Source organism: Dryobates pubescens, chromosome 26, assembly GCF_014839835.1.
Source record: "Dryobates pubescens isolate bDryPub1 chromosome 26, bDryPub1.pri, whole genome shotgun sequence".
Lineage (NCBI taxonomy): Eukaryota > Metazoa > Chordata > Aves > Piciformes > Picidae > Dryobates > Dryobates pubescens.
In genome coordinates, this window is record NC_071637.1 from 9,816,012 (window position 1) to 9,839,170 (window position 23,159).

Genomic DNA, 23,159 nt, shown 5'->3' on the forward strand with positions numbered 1-23,159 from the left:
TGGGCTCCAAGTGAGCAAGCAGTTTGTGTTCTCAGAAGACGAGTTACAGCCACATACATCCTCGTGCCTCTGTTACTGCTACTCCTTGGGTAATAAGGTTTTCTCTAAGAGAGGGAAAACTGAAAAGGGGATAAATTATTTCCTCTGCCCCGTGGAAGCAAGCCATTACTGGACTGCCATCTGAAAACAAAGAACCCCTTGGGAAGGGCTTGGCCTTGTAAGAGTTTAGTGTCTTAAGACACAAGTTGAAGCAGTGAGCAGGTATCTGTGCTGGAAGCTTGCTGTACAACACAAACAGCCATATTGCACGTGTAAAGATGCATTACCTAGTTAAACTCTGCTCAAAGTGCCAACCTGAGAGTCAGTCTTGTAATGGGGCCTGCTTCCATGGGAGCTGCAAGCTGTGCCACTAACAGAGCTCATGTCATGCACAGCTGCTTGGCTTGCATGTTTGGAAGGTGGAGTCAATGCTGCACTGATTCATGTACCCTGTGTGCAGGAAGAATGGCTGTCAGGTTCAGTGTGAGTAGCTGCTTACTAAAAACAAAAGATAGACTAGATTGTTGCTCTCTCATGCCTCTTTGCAGTATGAATGCTGAAGCTGAGAGCTTGTCCCAGTATAGTTCAGCTTGCTGCCATCTGAGCCAGACCTAAGAGCCCAAGTTTCAAACCAGCTTGCCCCTTTACTGTGATAAGTCTACCTGTTTTGTGGATGAGAGCTTATTGCCAAGTGTTTGACAGGTTAAAACTGCACTATCTACAGAGCACTTACAGGGCATGCAACCAACACAACTGTAGCTTTCTAGAACTTAATACATACATTTAGAACAACCAGTCTTTTAAATTCACTGTTTCTTCAAGTTTAGTTGGGCTCCCTCCCTCTTCACAAAAGCCTCTGGGTGGTTTGGGTTGGTGGTGTTTTTTTCTACATGGCCCAATCTTTCAGTTTAGGGCAATGTGTTCTGCTACCATGGATAACAAAAGAATTACAGAATAAGCAGGAGACATTCCTGGTTTCATTTAGTCAGTCATTTCTGATAAGTATATTTTGTCCTAAGTTTCATAGAAGATGAACACTCAAGGTTTTTTTTTTCCTTAAAAAAAAGAAAAAACATCTTTCTGTAAAGCTGGAATCATGTTAAGCAAATGCATTTAAAAGTTAAGGCACCAGCACTAGCTTGATTTTCTTGCAGTGAAGAAACAGCTTCATTTCAATTATGACCAAAATTCATATTACCTTTTATATGACTGTATAAACTGCTGGCCCTTTGTTTAGATGCAGGTTTTTGCAAAGTCTATTTTAAATTAAGTTGAGAATATATTTTGAATTCTAGAATCCTTGCTTGTAAAAGGATCATTTTTTAAAATGGTTTGTAAAATAGTGAAGATGACCTTAAAGTCTTAATGAAAATATAATAAATTGCTTTCTCTTAGTTTGCTTGAAGTGTTTTAATGGAAATCAGTTGGTTTGTATATTTTGGTGATGAGTGACTATATTGTAGGGAATAACATCTTAAAACACTAGCTGTTATCAAATGGGATCTGTAATGGGAACCAGTGTTAACAATACTTTCCAGATTCTTCTCCCTCCAAGTGCTTTCAGACCATGTTGTCTTTGAATAATTGCACTACAAAAGGGAAGAAACTAGTCTAGGTCTGAGTGGTTATAGAAAATTCTCAAGGGAAGTAAGATTTAGTACTTACCTCATAAGCCTGTGTTGTGGCTGTAGAATAGCGACAGTGACTACACCGGTACCAGCACTTTGAGAGAGAACCTACCAGCTCCTTTTGACAGAGGTGGTAAGTAAACTTGTGATCAGACAGGCAGTCAAGCTCTACTGCTGGTAAAGACAAGTGGGCAGAGAGAGACAGTGGAAGCGATAGTACCATAAATAACTGACCATGATATCAGGAGTATATAACAAGTCTTTATTTGAAAAGTTGAGTGCTCCCATTTAAGACAAAAGACAAATAATGTACACATCATTTTTAGGACACGTGGAGAAACACATTCATCTTGCTCAGTTTCAGATTACACCACAGTTATGATACCCTTAGCAGCCCAATAAATTAGGAGGCAGGTATCTCCAGGATATTGCACTGCCCAATAAGCTAGACCAACAACTTCCTCTTGTTGTTAGAGCAATGAACCATTACCAGGACAGACCACATCATAACAGCCTTGAGCAGCTTAATACTTAGATCAAACCTGGCTCACATGTAACTAACTGGATGTCAAGTATATTAAGGATTCCACAACCTCCATCTGAAAGTCAACTATTACACTGCAATTAGAGTTTCAAATGCTGTCCAACCCTAAGATTTGCATTCCAACTGCCATTAGATTCCAAGACATGCTTTTCATATTGTAAGCAGTAGTCACAGTACATGCTAATCCTATGATACTACCCCTGCTAAGACTGTGTGCCAGATGGGGTAGCAGCGTCACTCTTTCTACTGCTGGGCATCTTTGTAGAGTTTACTGTAATCCATGGATGAAGCAACACATCCTTCAGAGGCAGTCGATGTTGTGGGTTATGCTTCAGAAGCTTTGAAATTAGATCTCTTGCACCTTCTGTTACAAATGGAGGAAACCTGAATTCCACCTAAGGAAAAAGGAAAGATAATGAAGACAATGCAACAAAAGGAGACAAAGGACACTACCATCCGAGGTACACCTAGAAAGGGAATGCAACTTGTGCCTGCTGAAATGAGATTAAGTAATTTCATCATAACCCTGAAGAAAACAAGGTTCTCACTGCCTGTAGAATTTAAGATAGGGCATTTTCCAGTCCATTTCAAACCAGATTAATTTGCTGGAACCTTACTACAGTATGCAACAGAAAAGGTTAATCTTACATATTTTCAGTAACACCTTGAACATTGAATATTCATTTTGTAAGTTAGAAAATAAAAGGTGGTGACAGTTACTTTATGAAAGAGGTAGAAGTTCATATGAAGGCAGATACAGGGGAGACACAAGGAAGCAAGACAAGGTATCTTAAAGCCATTCTACTGAAAAGACTGAAGAGGTTTTCAGGGGTCTAGTTCTATGTAAAACACACCCTTTTTCAAAGGGACCATTTGTTAAACTTCAGTAAGACAAAACTGAGAGGCAGCAGGATTCAGCTAGTCCAAATAAGTGTTGACACATACCCTGGAAATAGCTCTGTAGGTTTCCTGGTATGTTTCTGCTTCAAAAGGTGGTTTCCCTACAAGGAATTCATAGCACAGAACTCCCAGGCTCCAAATATCCACATTTTCATCATGCGTTCTTCCCTCAATCATTTCAGGAGGCAGGTAGTCAAGTGTCCCACAGAGAGTTGTTCTCCTGAAGAAAAGTCCAAGTTAATCATTTACTGATTATGGCAATTACAAGAGCCAGACAAGCTAATGCAGGCAATCATCTGTTCCTCAGTGCAGTCTGCCCTGGAGATTCAGCACTACCAGAGAGAGAGTGCTAGCAGTAAGCACCTCAGTCACTGCATTCAGTCTCAACCTTCCTTGTTCCATCCCACTAGCTCGGTCAAATACAGTCTTCCTCTGTCAGCTGCAATTCAGACTAATCAAAGAAATACCTTAAGTATATTGCTAGTCTAATGTTTGAACACAAGCACTGGTCTGTCACCTCAGGGATCACTAACTCTACAACAGTACAACCAGCTTTTTCACTTGCTTAAGATTCAGCAAGTTTTCAGCTATGCAGGTTAAAAAAAAAAAACAAAGATAACACTCTCCCTCTGTGCTGCAGCAGCCCTGATCAAGGATTTCCCACACCCTCCTCCCCCCAGTGTTTTAGGAAGTTCTTATTTATCTCCATTCCAAACTAAGAGTGACACAAAAAAACTTAACATCTTCACTACAGAAGTATTTCATTGCATCAGGTCTATATTGCATTCTCACCTAGAAGACGGAGCATGCACAGACCATCCAAAGTCAGCGATTTTTAATTCGCCATTTGAGCCAAGCAGCAAGTTTTCTGGCTTGATGTCTCTGTGAATCACACTCTTTGAATGACAGTATGATAGGGCATCTGCTAGTTCTGTGATGTACTGTATTCAGAAAGAACAAATCATTAAAGACATTGTCACTCTAAATTGTCTGGCTACAGCAGAGCCTTTTCTAGGCATAATTTAGTAGTTTAAGTAACAGCAATTATTCCTTAAACCCTCGAAGTCTGGCAATACATGCTGTGCATGAACTGACCAAGCACTTTTAGTAACAATGTTAGTGTTGTGCAACATTTTGCCTTGCCAACTTAATCCTTGTTACAACTGCACAAGCAAATTGTTATCCAAGGACTCGGTTTCACAGAACGGAAGGCAGAACTTAATCCGAGAGCTAGCTTTATAGCTCAAATATTTCAGATATGAAGAGCAAGTTAACATACAAGCAGCAAGCACAACCTACAGTGGCAGTTCTTCGCTCATCAAACTTGGTAAGCTTCTGAAGTTCTTTATAGACTTCTCCACGAGGTGCATACTCTAGAATAAGGTAAACTCTTGTAACATCATGGAAGTAACCATATAATCTGAGAATGTTGGGGTGCCTGCAAAAAGATTTAAATATTCTTCTGAGCAAGGCATTCTTCCATGTAACTTGTATTTCCCTTTCCTGCCTCCCCACCCTCAAGGCTTCAGCTCACAACATACCCATTAACAGCTTCACAGCAGACCGATGGTGTTTATCAAAACACCAGCTTTGACTCCCTACTAACAAGTAATTAGCCAAGAGTTTGACTAATTCATATCTTCTTGAACATACTTTTCTACAGCAGCTGGAAAATTAGATTACCATTGAACAGCCAATTCCTATGGGCTTTGAAATGGAAGTTTAAGCTCCCTCTGTAAAAACCAGTTTCTTCATCAATTTGGGCTTATTTTCCAGGAAGCAGAAACAAGCTGAGACTCTTGAAACTGCAGTTATCCACAAGAATCCAAGCAGCAGACAAGGGTGGGCTTTTTTGGTGAACAGGAAGATTTGTTACCTTCATTGCAAGGCACAGGTAAATCTTGGTGCAGAAAGACAAGAATTCTAACTAGCCAGGTCAAACTCATTTTTTTTAAAAGAAATATTTCCTCAACAGGGTATGGTATAGAATTGTAGAGGTTGGAAGTGACTTCTAGAGATCAAGTCCAAAGTTACTTTATGTGAACACAGAGCATAATTGGTCACTAAGTTTTACCTAAGATGAGACTGTATTTCAACTTCTCTTCGTAGTTGATGTTCAACACCAGCTTCCTCAAGTTGTGTTTTAAAGAGCACTTTCAGTGCAAGAATAAATTTACTCTGCTTTTCACGTGCCAGGTAGACATTTCCAAATTTTCCTTTCCCCAGAGGGCGACCAATTTCAAAATCATCAAGAGACCACTGCCTTCTGCAAGAGGAAAGAGAAAGTTAGAGGAGCTAGATACTCGTGTTGGTTTTCCCTCCTAGGTTTATGACCTATGTTCCTGTTCAGTAGATACTTGGTGATCTCAACTAGATTTTAAAGAGAACATCAAGATGACCAAATATGCAATAAGCCTTTTCTGAAGAAGGTTCTGAAAGTTAGTCTCTTCCCTCCTAAAGCTGACACACTGACAACAACCAAAAACCAAGACTCTGCACACCAAGCCAAGCTTGTTTCAACATGCTTAACAGTCATATCAGTGCATGTTAGAACTATTTAAGGTAGCCATACTACAGATTAATTCTGTTCTTTGCCAGACTCCAGTTTCTTGCACATACATCTTGATTGAAGCACTGGCTATCAGTGCACTCACATGGTAAGAGCTATTATTCATTTAGCCAAAACTTTTCTTTAGATTACAGGAAATCCTTGTTCCCCAAAACTATCAGGTTGAAGTAAGCTTTCCTAGATTTTCATATCTTTGAAGTGCAAGAGCCAGTGGTCTCCAGAACCCAGGGGGCTCAAGTAGCATTCAACTTAGCTGCAACTTTATTGCAGCACAAAGTCCTAGGAGTTAGAAACAAATTTACACCAACAGGACTTAACTAGAACAATCTAGGCATAAAACTTACTTTTTATTCTCTTCATTTTTCTTTTTAGTAGTCTCTTCATTTTTCTGTTTAGAGGTGCTTTCTGCTTCAGAGGTTTTTGCTATGTATAAAGAAGAAGATCCAACTTTGTGAATGAGACCCATGAACACAAGGCAAAAAACAAAAATATACATGGGAGCAAATTAACTTCTGGAGCAACTGAAACAGTTCTTAAGAATATATTCAATGACAACTTAGTGTAGTTTACTAAAAGCAGCATCATACTCATGTGTACTATTAAAGTGTCATTTTAAAAGCTTTCTTAAAGAACAGTAAGGTTCCCCCTCCCCAAAGCATACTCTTGCATGTAAGAGATAAACATGAACACCAGCAAAAAGTATGATGTACGAGTGCCAATTACACCAAGTCACAGCTGACTAAAGAGCATCTGGAAATAGTTACATGCCCATGTTGGCTCTAAACAGATAATTTTGGCAATAAAGATAATGCAGCAACAGTCAAGCTGAAGAATGTGCTGCTATTCTGTTTCAGGCCACAACTAAGTACACCTCTACAGGACTGTCCCACATCAGTATGAGCTGCACTGCATTCTGTTTCATGGAAGCATCCCAGGTGTGACAACTGTATAAATACATGTGCATCATCTTCACAATTACCAGGTACTGGAGCCTGTTTAGGTTTTTCATTGTTCTTGCTTGGAACTTGAGACGTGGCAGTCGCTTGAACCAGTTTTGGTCGAGGCTGCAGCGTTGTCTGGTCATTAGACAGTTTTTGGTTTGACAGTACAGATTTTTGTGATTGCACAGGAACTCTCTGGGCAAAGTTTGAAGAACACAGAACACGTTGTGCTTGACCTCCACCATTCGTTATCCGGTTCTGGACAGAATGCTGAGACACAGGGACACGTTTTGGGCCATCCCCGATGGGATTAGAAGTCTGCAAAAACAAAAGATCATATGTTAATTGTAGAATAGCATACTATATCCTTTGTGGCTTCATTCAGTAAATTAGAAAAAAACTACAAAGGAGGTATTAGGGCAGTCCAATCTTTTGTGAATGATAGCATTCTATGATTTTCTACAAGGGCATGCTTATTTATAGCTAGGAAAAGAACTTTTCCACATACATCTAAAGACCAAATATATTAATACATCAGATCCTCACTACAAAAACATACAGTGCTTTGAGTCTTGCTTCCTTTAATGCTTTTCATCTTAACATATCTTGCACTGCAATGGGAGTTCAACAGAACAAAGCAAGCCTATTTGGTAAGGGTCAGCTATCCACTTTTAATCTTTTGCTTCCAATAAAGGAAGGTGGTTTAGGCTTATATTTAAGAAACCCTTACTTTTTCTAGGACACTTTGCTTACAGTTAAGCTCAAATGCTAATGATGAGCTTCTCATTTTTTTACCCCCTAATGACACCCATCTGATGACTCAAGAGTTTTTTCTTCCCCTAGATATTTAATCTTCTAGTCCAGTTAACCAAAAATAATGCTTTGACAGCTTGATTAACAATAAGCTTTGCTGATACGATTCTGAAAACTTTGCAGGACTTATTTGGTCTTAAGCTAGTGAGAAAGTGCCTGTGTTTCTCTATAGGAAAAATAATCAGTATAATCTTGAGGACCGTTGCACAGGCATGTCAATAGGCACATTAACAGAGCGCTTGATTTTAAAATCCATCTTTAGATTAAGTTGGTCACACACAGTTGCTCTCTCCTTAAAGGATTTTATACTTAATATATAATGGGAATCTCCCAAATGGTCTATGATGTACAAATACAACAGAAAAGTAAGCCTTGGGCACTGTTTTCTGCAAGATAGTTACTGAAAGACAAAATCGGCAATTCTCACCTGCACGCAGAAAACACAATTTCAAAACATTTTTTTTCCGGCATTTTTGTTTGTTTGTTTTATTTTTGTTGTTTTGGTGTGTTTGTTTTTTCTTGCAACTTAGCAGCGTTAATAGCTGTCACACACAGTCTGAAATCCATAGCTCGTGTGATCAGGAGAAACACACCCACCAACCTACCAATTCACTTACCTTCATAACACGACTAGGGTACCCAGAACAGTTCTCTTTTGTATTCCTGTCCATAGTGCCCAAGAAGAAAAGTTACATATAGCTCAGCCTACAGAGGAAATAAAGCAAATTTAGGTTAGCGCCACAAAACCCACTATTTTTCAGATCTTTTGCTTAACGCGTCCCATACCCCTCGGTACGCAGGGAGGCCCCCAAGGCATGGCGCAGGCCTAGCCTGCCATCCGGCCGCCTCATATTTCTACCCCGCAACAGCTAGCCAGCGCTCGCAGCTTCCCATCAGCCAGCAGCTCTGGCAGGTATGATCCCGGTACCGGAGCCCTACCCATAAGCCGCACCGCATTGCAACACGTTCTCACCTCTAGCGTCTTCCACCGCCTTCAGCCGCCGCGGCTGTTTGAATTCAAACCTCTCCCTTAAATACCCTTTAAACTACCGCCCCTCGCCATTGGCCCCTCTCCCGCAGTTCGCGCACGCTGATTGGCTCCTTTTTCAACGAGCCAGCCCGCCGATTGGCTCTTTGCGCTCTCTGCTCGTTGCGAGGCCGAGTCCTGTTGATGTGAGTCGCTGGAGCGCAAGCGCAACGGTGGCCTGCTGCGTATCCGGGTAGGTCCAATCCGCCCGCCCCGAGGGCGGTGTTTGCGTTATATGCGTATTTTACGTACCGTCTCTCCGCCGTTGGCTTCTTCCGTACTCTAACTGCGTGGATCGGCGCCCCGCTTACACACTTTTCTCCGCAAAGTCTCTGCCTGGCCGGGTCTTCCGTTACGCAAATCGCGTACGCCCAGACCACCCACCTGTGGCAACGTTACAACTACCGTCGCTTCCTTGCAGCTACTGAGGCCTTGGAGCGTGCCGCCGCCGCGGGGGGAAGGGCCTCAGGTTAGTCCCGCATCCTGCGAGGTACCAGCCTCTTCCCACTCCTCCTCCACTCACGCACCCGCCGACCCGACCCGGGCTGAGGGAGAAGCGGTGCTGCCACCTCGCGTGGAGCCGAGTGCGAGTGGGGCCGGGGACCATTGTGTCCGGCCGGCGAGGTAGGTGCCCCGGGTGGCAGCTCGCAACCCCGAGGAGTGGGAGGACGGGCGGAGGAGTGAAGCAGGCCTCTGCCTCACTCTTACCCGGACGTGTGGCCCAGGGCAGCACTCCACGTGCCGTCAATTCTTGAGGACAAGTGCGAAGGGGACGCCTGCCTTGACACAGCGCAGCACGTCCGGGGACACCTGGTCTGAGGTACCTTCACCAGCCCACGGACCCCTCGTGTCATACCAGCAGTGACCCGCAGCCCGTGTCAGCTTCCGAAACCGCACAGGTTTTTGAGGAGACACTGAGCGGCAGCGGGACAGAGCTGGCAGCAATCAGTGAGCACAGTTTGTGAGTAACAGTGCACAAGGAACGTGAGGTTGCTCTGCTGTCTCAGTTGCCAGCTGCTTGAGTGGTCCTGCTCACACCTGTGAGGGGGACCTTGGCTGCCGACTGACAAGCGGCAGCCGAAACTAGGTTCAGTACTTCGGGCCTTTGAAGAACTGTGATTGAAGGCAACTTTTAACTGTCTCTGAAAACAAGTACGAAGGCGACCCTATTGTGTGTGTTGGTGTTTACAAGTGATACAGGATAGGTAAAAAGAAGATGTCAGGTCGTCGCGTTGCTGCAGCATGTGATAGACGTCAGCTGCCACGGGGCATGGGTAGCATGGCATCCCCCCTCCTTGACCCGCGTCCACTTCGACTACCATTTCTCGAGGCTGACGTGAGTAGGATTTTTGGGAGGGCGGTGGTGTGTTCTTGGGACAGGCTCTTAGCCTGTGGGAGCCCACGTAGTCTCGCAGTGCGAGGTGCTTGTGACTGTGCTGTCCAGGTGCCTGAAATCTGCATGGAGGCCTGCAGTGCTGAGCAGCAGTGGCAACAACTTGTTATTTCATAGTCCGCCCGTGTCCCCGCATCTGGGGATCCTAGTATCTTAGAGGAAGCAGCGTTTCAGAGCGTTGCTAATGGGACACAAAAGACCGTCGGTCCCCTGCTTTCTGCCATTTGGCAGCCTCGTGTTGGCCTTCGGCCCTCCGCAGCTCCCCGGGCGGCTGATCCAGCGGGGCCTGGCACCACTAGCCCACCCTAAGCGCAGCTCTGCTGGCCAAGGCCCTGAGCCTGAACTTCGCGGAAGGAGGCGGGGCGAATAGGGCTCTCGGACGCCGCGGCAGGTCACCGTGGCTTCCCGCTCTACCGCCCGGGTCGGTTCGGCCCGGCCTGGCCTGGTCCAGCGCAACCCCCGGCCCCTCCCCGCTGCTCGGGGGCTCCCTCATGGCGTCACCAGTCACGTGACGCAGTGGGTCCTGCTAGTGCCGGGGCGCGCGCGCGAGGTGTCACGGTCATGTGATGCTGCAATTCTCTCCTTCAAGAGTCGCCTCCAATCGATTTGCGGGCGCTCGATGCAGCAGCCTTCGCGGAGGAGCATTCTTCGGTCCCGGCCGCCGCCGCCGCCTCCTCCCCTGCCGCCGCCGCCAATCGATGCGCTCAGGGCTCCGGTCGCCATTTTAGGGGGAGAGCGAGGGAGGCAGAAGGAAGGGTCGGTAGGTACCGGGGCTGCTTCGAGCTGTCCCTCACTTTCGGCTCAACTGTCTGGGCCGGGGCTCGCCCTCCGCTGCTCCCGCCCGAAGGTGCCCGCCCCCTCCAGGCGTTCGAAGCCCGCTTTCTGTGACCGCCGTGCTCCGGCTAAGCACTCCCCGCCCTCATTCAGTCCCTTTCCCCCACGCCCCCTCCCTGCCCGGTTATTGGTCCCCGGACCTGGTTATGGGTCTTGCAGGCTGGGGTTGGGAGAGGGTGTACAAGCGGGTGCCCTGATCTGCCGGCCGATGGGGAGGAGGCATGGGGAGGATGCGGTCTCCCGGGATGGACGGGAGGGAGCGGGCTGGGGCTGTGCGAGGCCGTTTGACTTCCCTCACGTTTTACCTTGATCGCCTCCCTAGTGCCCGGGTCCGCCGGTGCTAGCGAGGCTGATGGAAGGATGCTGACAGAATTATTTTGCTAACTAATGCCGCATTATTTCGACCTTCTTTATTACTCCTTAATTCAGTTCATGTTCTATTTATTGGCAAGATTTTGATTTCTACAGCAAACAAGTGCAACAGGTTTTTGGGTTTTTTGGTTGGGTTTTTTTGTTTTGTTTTTTTTTTCCCTTTCATTTCTGTATCTGATTCTTACCTAAAATATGGCAGGATTTGGTATCTGCACTGAAATTCAGCATGATGTTCCTTATTTGAAGATTGTGGTTGTTTCATGCAACTCTCTTGTATGTGATTTTTCTTCTTTATTTGTTTCAGGCCCCTCCAAGGCATTCCTTGCTCACAATGTATAGAACAAAAGTCAGTTTGAAAGACCGTCAGCAACTTTATAAACTGATAATTAGTCAGCTGCTATATGACGGATATATAAATATTGCTAATGGCTTGATAAATGAGATAAAACCACAATCAGTCTGTGCACCATCTGAACAACTGCTGCACCTAATTAAGTTAGGTAAGACGAAATAAAGAAACTAACACAAAAGTCTAGTTTTCCAATCCCAATCCTTTTGAATTAAGAGGTTAGACGTCTTTTATGCAAATGTTGTGTCTAGAAATGGCATAACACTTTGTGTAATTAGATACAGCTTTTGAAGAGCATTTTAGCACTGTTTGGTCCATCAGTATGTACTGAAAGCAAAACAGGTCATTGAGTATCGTCAAAACGTGTGTGTTTGGATTTCTGCAGCACGTAAGAATACCTGCCCAGGCTGCTGGGTAGCTGGCAGCCTTCTAAAAATACTCCCCAGTAAATGGGATCACTGGCTCCACAGACCTAATAGAAAATTGACCCACACAGTTCTCTGCCAACTTCAGATACATTCTGTATGATTCTTCCTGATAGTGTTGGACAGGGAAGGAGCCCTTCCGTTGGCAGTTATTACTTGCCTTTACGTATCAGTCTCAAGGAAGTAAGCTTCGCAGTCTAGGGTCTCAGCAAAGGTATTGCCTGTCCTCTCTGTATTTTTTCCTCTGAGGGTGTATCTGTGCTGCGGTATGCAGCCAAAATATCTGAGCTATTGTTGAAACAAGCTGATGGAAGAGGTCTAGCCGTAACATCATGTCTTCTCTGTATTGTAACTGAACTGGTTCTGCTGCCTAAACTAGTTGAGTTCCAGGGGTATAAATATGTGAAATAAAAGTGCCAGACATGCAATGGGTAGATGAAAGCAAGAAAAAAATTCTATTGCATTTGATGAGTTGATGATCACAGCTGGGCACACAGCTGAAAATCTTGTCTGCCCTGTTACCCCTTCCAGTGCTGAACTGTGTTTGTTCTGTAGATGCATCTGGAAATAAAAAAATTAAAAATAAAAATCTGTAGAGTGGGTGTGAAGAGGAGTAAAAATATTCATTGGCAGTGCTGTTATAGTTGTTTATGGAGGAGGACTTCTTTTTCCTTCAATGCAATTAAACAGCGAGGAAAAGAATCAGTAAATGCTTCCATTTTTCACTTTGAATCTCATGTAATAGTAAGAGCTCATTTCTCCCACCATGAAAAGCTGATTAGAGTCCTGTCAGTGGCTTCAGTAACTGATTGTCAGTGCATTTATCAGTACTTAACACACTACAGTATTTGCTGGTTGTATTTCCAGTTATTTTTAAGAGCTATGCTCTGCTATAGCCAAAGCACTTCTCATTTCTCACAAGTACTGCTGTGTAACCAAGTCTGCTCTGCTAGCTTAGCTCTGTTCAGCAGGGGGTGCCTCTCTTAAAACACAGCTCATGGCTGTCACAGAAATCTGTAGCATAGATCTGGCCACAGCCTATCTAAGAAGGTTAACCTGGCTTAAGTGCATCAACTTCTCTCTTTTCAGGAATGGAGAACGATGACAGTGCCGTTCAATATGCAATTGGACGGTCAGATACAGTAGCTCCAGGCACAGGAATTGACTTGGAATTTGATGCAGATGTACAGACCATGTCTCCTGAGGCTTCTGAATACGAGACTTGTTATGTCACATCTCATAAAGGACCGTGTCGTGTAGCTACGTATAGCCGAGACGGACAGTTAATAGCTACAGGATCCGCTGATGCCTCAATAAAAATACTTGATACAGAGAGAATGTTGGCCAAAAGTGCTATGCCTATTGAGGTAAAATATGACTTGAATCATAACCACTTTGTGAATTCTTGAGGTGATGTCAGTTTCATGCCATGTCTGTGCCTTCTGGCTGGCTCAGTGGGTTGGACTAAATATCTGTCTCGCCGTATTTCCTACTCCCACGCGACTCATAAAGTACCCTTGAAGAAAAAGAAGAAGAAATAGGGCAAGTATACCTGTGTAACTTTTGGCAGCAGTCTAGAGAATTGAGCCAGAAATTGCTTCTGATAGTTGCTGGTAATTGCTGTATTGTATGAACACAGTGCATTTTTGAACCCACTTACATTTTTGGCCTCAAGAGCCTCCAGTGGCTACATTTCAGAACTGTTTCACAGAATATGTATTTACTTGCTGCTTTTTTTTCTCAATACAGTTATCAGGTAGCAGTTGAAAAGTAGGGTTTTTTACACAGCACACACTAAATTCTAAGCAACATCCTGCATGAGAAACTGTAGTATTCCCAGTTGGTGCAGCTTCCCTGAATTCTTACAGCAATTCAGTATTTTGATTTTTACTGGTTAGGAGGGTGGATCTGTGTTCTTGCACCAGTTGTCTCCTGGTGAAATGAGTTTGTTCTTGAGCAGGTCAGCTGACCCTTGTAAAGATATGGGGGTCTTACCTGATAACAGTATTTAATGAGCCTTCAAATAATGAAGATAATCCTGGTTATGTGCCTAGTCATGTGGCAGGAGGGTAGGTGCTGTTTGGCCACTGTAGCAACCTACGTTTCTGTCAAAACTGTTCTCTGCTTTCTAACACTCTTGTTGAATATTCTTTGTAGGTTATGATGAATGAGACAGCACAGCAAAACATGGAAAATCACCCTGTTATTCGGACTCTGTATGATCATGTGGATGAAGTTACATGTTTAGCTTTTCATCCAACAGAACAGATCCTAGCATCTGGTTCAAGGGACTACACACTTAAGTTGTTCGATTATTCAAAGCCTTCTGCCAAAAGAGCCTTCAAATACATCCAGGTTAGATACAATACCAGTTCAGAGCACCCAAAGCTTGAATGTATAAGTACTGAGGTATTGATGAGCTGAATTATGCCTGAGTTGATAAGTGATTAGGTGTGTAGGAGTGTGCAACTGCAAAATTTGCAGACATTATGGTAATTACGTTACAAGTTCATGCATGGTAATGCCTGTATTCTTTAAATCTAGTGACTGTCTGCTTTTTGTTAAGCTAGACCAAAAATCTGATATGGGTAACTTTGAGGTCAATTAAGTTATCTTTGTCTAAGAGGAGACTTTGGGATTACTTGGTGGTGAGCTTTGGGGTGTGTGACCAGCTGGCAGCCTCCTGTCACTTTTGTGTGATACCCCACAAATGAGCAGACCCTGCAGGCTGCTCCAGGACAAAAACTCCAATGCATTTAAAGGTAGCCTGCATTTGAATCCTATAGGAGGCATTTTCTATTTTGCAAAAGCAGAACATGTACTCACTGATCATTTAACTAGTTCTTTAGAACTTAATGCCACCAGAATTGACGCTTCCATTTCAGATGGTTTTGTCTTTCTTACACCAGTCTTGTGTTTTTGACCAAACAGGAAGCAGAGATGTTGCGCTCAATTTCTTTTCACCCTTCTGGAGATTTCATACTTGTTGGGACCCAGCACCCTACTTTACGACTCTATGATATCAATACTTTCCAGTGTTTTGTGTCTTGCAATCCTCAAGATCAGCACACTGATGCTATATGTTCAGTAAATTACAATGCAAGTGCAAACATGTATGTGACAGGAAGTAAGGATGGATGCATCAAACTGTGGGATGGCGTTTCAAATCGCTGTATCACTACTTTTGAGAAGGCACACGATGGAGCTGAAGTCTGTTCTGCCATTTTTTCCAAAAATTCAAAGTATATCTTGTCAAGTGGAAAAGACTCTGTAGCTAAACTGTGGGAGATATCCACTGGTCGAACACTGGTCAAATACACAGGTATGTGGCAGGTGACCTTCCAGGTACCTTCTTTCTTAGGTACTGCCCCACGGCAGGGGTGGTGATGCTGTCAGTAATTTTTAAGGGCAGTGGGACACTGCTGCTTCAAGGGTAAATTGCTCCAGACTTTTAAAAACACTTAGTGTAGACTAAATCCAGAAGAGAAGCTGTGATTCTGGTGTGCCAGTCACTGTAAGGATGTTAGGGCTGAGCAGATTGTGGAGACTTTCTGACATTGTTACTCTATTGCTTTGGAGGGAAAAGTAAAAAGGAACCCTGCCCTGAGGACTAGGGTGTTTGTGCAGAGGGTTTTGGGTTTTTTTTCCTCTATAGAGTGTTTAAGAAATGGTGATTATTAAAACAATATCATTTTTCTTATTGGTCATTGTTATGATTCTGTGACTTTATGTTTCTGTGTATTGCTAGAGTAGGGACAGGTTAATCTGGAAGGGTCAGAACTAACACCTAACCTATTTCTGTCCAGATCAGGCTGCTTTCCCACCCAGACAGGAGGAGCTGAACCTACTTGGGGGCAGTTATTTTAACTATTAGACTCCTGTGCCAAAGATGGCTCTATTAAAGCCATTGCCATATTCTGAGAAACGTCTGCAGTTAGGTTGATTCTTTTCTGTCAAAGGATGGAGTTGTGCCAAGTAGTTATGTTTAGGGCCTGCTGACAATGATCATTGATCTCAGCAGGACTTAAAAAACTGGTGCAGGATGTAGAAGCTTTGCATGAGATAGCAGTTATGTGGTGGGGAGAGCTTTGGGGTCAAGCAGTAATGTCCTACAGCATGAAAGAAGAGAGTATGTCAGTTTTGTGTCTCAGCTCCGGGAGTGTCGGTCCCTTTTTGTACGGGAGCTCTGTCCTGCTGTCCACCAGCAGGGTGCAGCACCGCCCTCAAACTTGTGCAGAGCAGGGGTAGGATGCAGGTGTATGTGCTACAGGCAGTGTCTAGACATGATCTATTTGATGGCTGTCGGGGGAAGGCATGGCCAAGATAAGCCCTACACTGTGCCATGTGATACATAGGTTAGAACAGAAGTTACCATTGATAATGAGAGGCTGTATATTCTGTTATCTGTGGTCTTAGTTACAGCTGTAAGCCTCATATGAGAAATATGTCAAAAATGCTCTTAAAGTTCAGTAATTGCAGTCATACTGAGTGGCTGGACTTGACTGACACAACTGGAGTAGTCAATTCTTCTGTCCTCTAAGAAAATTTAGACTATACCATGTATGTAACTGCCAAAGAATATTCAGTATTGATTCACCTGTCCTGTGTGGAACTGAGAAGGCTCCTTTGGAGGCTGCAGAAACTGATCCTTACGGGAGGGCTGTTTTTGAGTCTTTGGGAACTTCCTAAAACCGATCCTATTGGGGTTAACATTTTGCTACATATGTTTAGGAGCCGGTTTGAGTGGACGACAAGTACACAGGACACAAGCTGTCTTCAACCACACAGAAGATTACGTGCTGCTTCCAGATGAAAGGACCATAAGTCTCTGCTGCTGGGATTCAAGAACTGCTGAACGGAGAAACCTTCTTTCTCTTGGGCACAACAGCATTGTCCGTTGCATTGTCCACTCTCCGACCAACCCTGGCTTCATGACGTGCAGTGATGACTACAGGGCTAGGTTTTGGTACAGAAGGTCAACAACGGACTAAGGACAGCTTTCTAAAACACTGATTCTCCAGGTTCATGATACCATGTTATATTGATTGTACTGCCAACAGCTGCCTAGATGAACGCTGTGCTGTGTCTTGTTTCTTTAATTCTGTCCAATGTGGCAGGAAAATATCAAAATACTGAGACTTAAGTTTTGCCCCACACTAATTTTTTTTATTAGTGTGTGTGGCATTAATTTTTTTGTATGTCATCTCTAACTGTACTTGAGGAGTGTGGGGGAGGGGCTGGGGGAGACAATGAAATGATCCTTGCAGGAAGGGTTAAACTTGTTCTCCTGTCTTTCTAAATCCTGTGAAAGATAATGTGACTGTATCTTGCTCAAACTGGGCAGTATGAGCCAGTTTTGCTCTGCATTGTATCTGTGCAATCCCACTGAAGTCTGTTTAAAGAATGGATTACACAAGTAACAGCAGAACTTGGCAAGTATTTTAATGAAGCCTTAAGCTGCCTTCGGTTCTGATTCATTCTTTGTAAAGCTCTGGTTTGTATCTTTTAGTCTGGAAGGGGGTTGGCGTTTTTTGTTTTGGTTTGGTTTTGTTTATTGGCCAAGTGGACTTAAACTTCTGAGCATCTTGTGCCATAAGGATTTGAAACAGCATTTTAAATTGTTTACACAGATTCAAGAATTATGTTCTAGTTCTTGTATTAAAGCTCAGACTCAAAATCTTGTCATCTTCTGAATTTCTCTCAAGTGGAACCTCAGAAGTAAATTATTTTCAAGGAATATCCACATTGCACCTGTAGAATGTGACAGTGCTGGAGCGTGGGAAAATGGAAATAGCTGTGTGATAGGTGTCTAGTATCCTCTCAAAGAAAGAAACTTGTGCATATTGATTTGGTATTACATGTGCCTCAGAAATGTCACTTTGCTTCATTTCCTTGAGAACTTTCCATCCTGTGTCTGCTGTACAGCACTTGAATTACATTATTGGGTTTTTTTAATGATTCAAAACTCAGAGTCCCTGGGTTTCTTGTCCCTGTCATCTCTGAAAGTCCAAGTTTCCAGACCTCATCCTGTTCAGCAGGAGCACAGATCATGAAGAAACTTTGTGCTTAAACCTTCTGTAAGCTTGAAAATTCATTCTTTATTTTTACAGGTAGTTTTAAATGCATTCATTCAGTCATCCTTGCACAGTGCTCTTGGGCTGCTCATGTGGGAGGCTTCTTGTAGGCAAAAGTTCAGCACTGGCTTTCAGGAGGATTTTTAAATGTAAGATTGTTCTTACTGCTGGATTAACTTTCAGTTACTGCTGATGAAGTATCTTGTCAAGGGCTGATGAGGGTACAGGTTGGGTCTGTATTTAAATAAAAATTACCTTTTTGAAAGTTGTTTAATAATACACTTCCCTCTTTGTATATTAGTTTTCTGTTCTGTATGAAAAAAGAATTAATTGAATTGTGGAAGGCAGCATCTTTGGGGACATATTAAAGCTTAATAAACTTGTGCTGCATCTGAATTGGATAACATCTGTAGATTGACAGTACAGAACAGGGGCTGGGTTTTTACAAGAGGTAGAGAATGAACTTTAATCTTCTCTTAAAAGCTACTTCCATACAAGACACTTCTTTGGCTTAGCAATCCTCTTTGTTCCTCCTCTGCCCTCCAAGTGTCTAAAACTTGGAAATAGGGGAGGCATGAGATAGCAGTTCTAGAAACAAGGAGAACCAGAACTTGGTGGGAGGGAAAAGGGAAGTCCATAGTGAATGCAGGCTCTACTTGCTCTGCAGCAGCAACCCTCTAGCACAGGCAGCTTGTTAAATTGATAGCAGTGGCAGCTGGGTTTTGGAGTGCTGCATTTGTTTTGAAGCTGTTAAGCTGGTGTTTGGACTCGATTTGAAACATCATTTCGGCATCATCTTGGTTTGCTGGGACTAAACCATAGGCCAGCCATTGACTGCAGGCCATTAGCACCCTGGAATCAGCCAGGGCATGTGATCCAAGTTGGCTACAGGTGTATCCCAGACCAGAAGTTAGTATAAAGGGGGAAGTTTGCAGAAGATGTGCAGCTTCTGCTCTTGATTAGGCTCCCATGGATCTTCTATTCTTTTCCTGGTGCCTAGTATCTGCTGGGGAGGGGTCATCAGCTGATCAAGTAACTGCTGTAGTTTAGCCCCAGATCCAGGCTAAATAATGACAGTTATGTGTTAAATCACTGATGTGGTTGGTAAGTTCCCATTTTGCTAGCATTCATCTCAAGGTTCCTGAATTCTGTTGTTTTTTAACTTGCAGGATAAAACTGGCAGAGTTTCATTCTGTTAACACAAAAAAACCCATCCTGGTGTTGGCACCTTCTTCCATTTCATATTGTGTATTGCCTTGCTTGAGGACAGAAGTTGGCGGGGCGGGGGGGTTCTGTTTAAGAAATAAGAGCTGGAAGAAACTCAAATCTCACTTAGGTAAAGAACACAGCCCCAGAGTTAAAGAGCTCAGTACTACACTGTCCCAGTGGTACTCTGGTAGGTGAAGGTGGTTGACATGAGGTGAGAATGAGAATGGGCAAGGCTGCTATACAGTACTGAGAGCAAGAGCACATGGAGAAAAAGGATTTATAGCTGCATTGCGAAGAACAGGGTTATGCACACAAGTGCTCACCCTCTTAGATCCACATTTGGCTGATAGGGAATGTATCTTTTCACTGTACAAGTCTGGAAGTACCTGTAAGTGTTTTCCATGCAATCATGCTTACTGCTGCAGTCAAAGATATTTCACACCCAGAAGCTGTACTTGATTGAGTTTTTCAGTCATACCTCTTGGGAGCTCCATCCCAGTAAGGTGTTCTGCTCAGAGAAACACACGCTCAGCTATTATCACCTTCTCAAGAAAATCTCCAGCACCAGTCTGAAGGGCTGTTGTTTCCATCCAGCATGTAACCTCCTCTTGCTTCTCCTCAGAAGCAGCTATCATAGAAATGTGGCAAGATGGTGATGTAGCTAACACATATGGCCAAAGAGCCATGCTGACATGAAAGCAAAGCAACTTTGGAGACAAATCAAGTATGGGTTTGTGTCTTTCAGCATTCCTTGGCACACTGACCTGGCAGCCAGTAATGGACACATGGCTCAGAAAGGCTGTTTCTGGAATTAAATGTGTTTGCCACACACTGAAACAGATTTCAGATTCTCTGGTTAAGATGGAGTTGTGGTCTGAGATCAGTGTTTCTCATTTCCTGGTTGTCTTTCCACCAGAGCTGTCCTGTGAGGCTGAAATCCAAGGAAAACTGAGGTGCAATAAAGGAAAAAAAGTAGCTGTGTTTCAGGTTAGGAAGTTCTCTGTGTACAAGAAACCCTTCAAACATGCTGCAGCACAACTGCTACACTTGCTGAGCAGGACCTTGCAGGACGGGGACTGGAGCTCTCACATTTCTTTGTCTACTTGTATAAACCAGGAGGAGCTTTTCACCCCAGGTATGGATGGTAGTACATCATTTCACAAAACCCCTTTGTAGCAAAAACATTATACCGGTGCCTTAAAAATGAAAACAGCTTTGAAAGGCACAAACAAATGTTAGCTTTGAATTGATCTGATCTGGGCATTCTTACTTCTGTCAAGCCTTGTGGAGCCCCTTGTGGCAGCACCATTCTTGCGTTCATGATGTGTCCAAAAGAGGAAACACAGAAATGTGTAGCAAAACAGAGGGTGAGACTTCTGGCTGCGGTTAATTGCGACAAGCTGGTGACAGAGAGATCAAGGAAAATTCCACTTGCCAACAAAGTCTTTTTCTCACTCTTAGACGTTTTCTTAGGGTTTTTCTGGTTCACCTTCCATTCTTCTCAACCTTATCTGTAGCCACAGAAATTTTCACGAGAATCTTTCCTGCAAGCTCCTAAATGCATCTAGGGGTAGAGCTGTCAGACATACTGCCTTGAGACATAGTTCAAGTCACTCTTCAACCTGAAGACTCTTCACCCTGCTGTAATTAGCTGTGCTGCTCAAAGCAACGCTGCTGGAGAGTGACAACAATGGACACAAGCAGAAGAATTGACCGAATGGCAAAGGTATGTCCCTTTGGGGTTTTAGCACAACATATAAACAAGAAAAAAAAGGCTCCTAGAATAGGGTTTGTTGTTTGAAATCAGCTTGATGGTGCCGTGAATGTTTGGTGCTCTCATCCGGAGGTGTACACAAGGCTCTTGACAGTGCTCATGCACATGCTGCACTTTTTGTTGTGACAAAGCCATTCGCTGGAAGAAATGTCTTCTTGGGGAGGACTCTGCAGCAGGATTTCCAATAACAAATACCTATGAATAAACACATTTGTGAAATAATAAATACATAACTTCAGTTTCCCACCTGTCTGACTGCCATCCTGCAAACATTAGAGATGTGGTTATATATCAGAGACTTTCAGTGGCAGTCCAGGTGACCTGCTGCCTGGTAGGTATTTGCCTCTTTTACACACCAACCAGAAGAGATTTTTAAGCATTATATTTGGGGTTTTGTTTATTGGGTTGTTTTTGTTTGTTTGTTTGCTTTTAATGACTGGGACTAGTTCATATGGCATTTAACATTTATTTGTATATTTCTATTGCATCTGGTGTAATTATATACATATATACACATAGGTAGAGCACCCTGCTGCAGTTATAAGGGTTAGAGAATGCTGAGGTCTTGATTCAAAGTCTGCCTTGACTGTCCTTCTGTCTGCAAGTCTAACAAGCAGCAAAATGGCATTATTCTTTTTATCCTGGATTATGATCTGGGTGTTTACTGTAAATAAACTGCCTCCTGGAAATTTGATACAAAATACTGGGGAGGACAAAGCTTAGTATGAGCTCAGTAAGTCAGGCTTTTTGCACTCAAAATTTTACCCTGAGGCACATTGATAGGAGGACAGTTTTCCATGGTAACTCATCAGAAATTGATGCAGGACATTTCCCATTTCTATACAGAGAAGAGAGTTTCTAGGTATGATATTTACAGTTTCCTTAAATGGATTGCCAATAGCTAAAGAAATGTAATGGTAAAAAGCTGATTTCCTGTTCTGCTGTGAGACCTTTTGATACATCCCTAGCATACCCAGTCATATGCAGCTGAATAACAACTGAAAAAGTCCATTTTATTTCTCCTATATAATTTATGAAGGGTTTATAAGTCTCCTACTACCCAGGCAGTGCTGTTTATTTTAATATTTGAGTGTTTTACTTAATATGAAAGTAGCCAGGGTGTGGGTTTTCTACTGGACTTCTTGTAGCGCCATGTACCAAACACCAGTGGCTTTACTGTGACAGGTAATTCTGTGCACCCATCACTGTGCCCCAAATATCCCATCCTCACCAGGAGAGCCATTTCTGAAAATGAATGTGTGTGAGCAGAGCCAAAGGAATGCTGCTGCTGCTTTCTGGTTGCGTATGCACCTGCAACACAGTCTGCACAGGAAGAGTTGCACCTCATGGTGCAATTTAAAGCCCAGTGAGCATGGACAAGCTGTGCTTGGGAAATAGCTCTCCTGTTTGACAACACTTTCTGTGCTCTTGCCAAAGGAAAAATAGGAGTGCGTTTTTAAACCCTCATTAAGTTGATCTGAAGTTCATCTCTCCTTCCAAAGTGCCCAGTTGCAATTTTCTCACCTTGTCCACAAACAAGTGCATGAAGAATGGTGTGAGATATATGAAGAACCACATGAGATATGTTCTTGTAAACTCCTCCTCACCTGGGGATGTGTGCACTTCCATCCCCATGGCTCCAGGTGCCTGCTGCCATCCCCCTGTGTCCTTTTCCAATGCCTGGGGGCAAATACATGTTTCACAACAGAATTTCCCAGAGTTAGTATATTGAGCAAAGAGTTGCTTAAATAGCCAAGGTGGAATACTGGAGAGGTGGTGACGTCTCCTTTTTTCTGGGCCCCAGCCAATAAATTTGGGGCTATTCTCAGGGATGCAGTCGGGTGGAAGTGGACTCCATGCTCAGCTTTCCTGGGGAAACCTTAGAGCAAAAACTTTGGTTCTGTCATGGGCAAAACAGTCTCCACACAGGGAATTTTCAACTCATTTAATTTATTGCCAGTTAGCACAAACTTCTGATCATTTATTTGGGTGATCAAGAAAGAACAAACTATGAACAATTAAGTAAGCACTTACACAAGCACCTTTCCTCTCCTTTCCTGCTCTCAACTCACATTATCTTTGTGTGAGGTACACGCAGTCCACCCCACTTGGCACAGGAGGTTGGGGCTGGGGGAAAAGTTCTTTGGCTGCTGCTCTGTGGCTATTGTCCCTTTTCCTCCACTCTTGCCTGTATCTGTCCCTGTCCCAGATTGGGACACCCGTGCCCACAGTCCCTTGAGGAGTTCCTGACCGTTTGTGGCAGGGATC

The 23,159-nt window shown here is 43.6% G+C and overlaps 2 protein-coding genes across 2 annotated transcripts; one reads left to right on the forward strand and one right to left on the reverse strand.

Annotated features, from left to right (window-relative positions):
• Window positions 1–1,913: 1,913 nt before the first annotated feature.
• AURKA (aurora kinase A) lies at window positions 1,914–8,510 on the reverse strand. Its single transcript, XM_009903220.2, has 9 exons — window positions 8,408–8,510; window positions 8,052–8,139; window positions 6,660–6,939; window positions 6,025–6,103; window positions 5,186–5,377; window positions 4,411–4,549; window positions 3,904–4,052; window positions 3,157–3,331; window positions 1,914–2,606 (listed from the first exon to the last, which is right to left on the reverse strand). Exons 2-9 carry the CDS (start codon window positions 8,103–8,105, stop codon window positions 2,415–2,417), a joined length of 1,260 nt encoding a protein of 419 aa, XP_009901522.2. The 5' UTR covers window positions 8,106–8,139; window positions 8,408–8,510; the 3' UTR covers window positions 1,914–2,414.
• Window positions 8,511–8,679: 169 nt separating this feature from the next.
• Window positions 8,680–17,773, forward strand: CSTF1 (cleavage stimulation factor subunit 1). Its single transcript, XM_009903184.2, has 7 exons — window positions 8,680–9,797; window positions 10,444–10,614; window positions 11,365–11,560; window positions 12,924–13,201; window positions 13,992–14,189; window positions 14,766–15,156; window positions 16,566–17,773. Exons 1-7 carry the CDS (start codon window positions 9,678–9,680, stop codon window positions 16,823–16,825), a joined length of 1,614 nt encoding a protein of 537 aa, XP_009901486.1. The 5' UTR covers window positions 8,680–9,677; the 3' UTR covers window positions 16,826–17,773.
• Window positions 17,774–23,159: the final 5,386 nt, after the last annotated feature.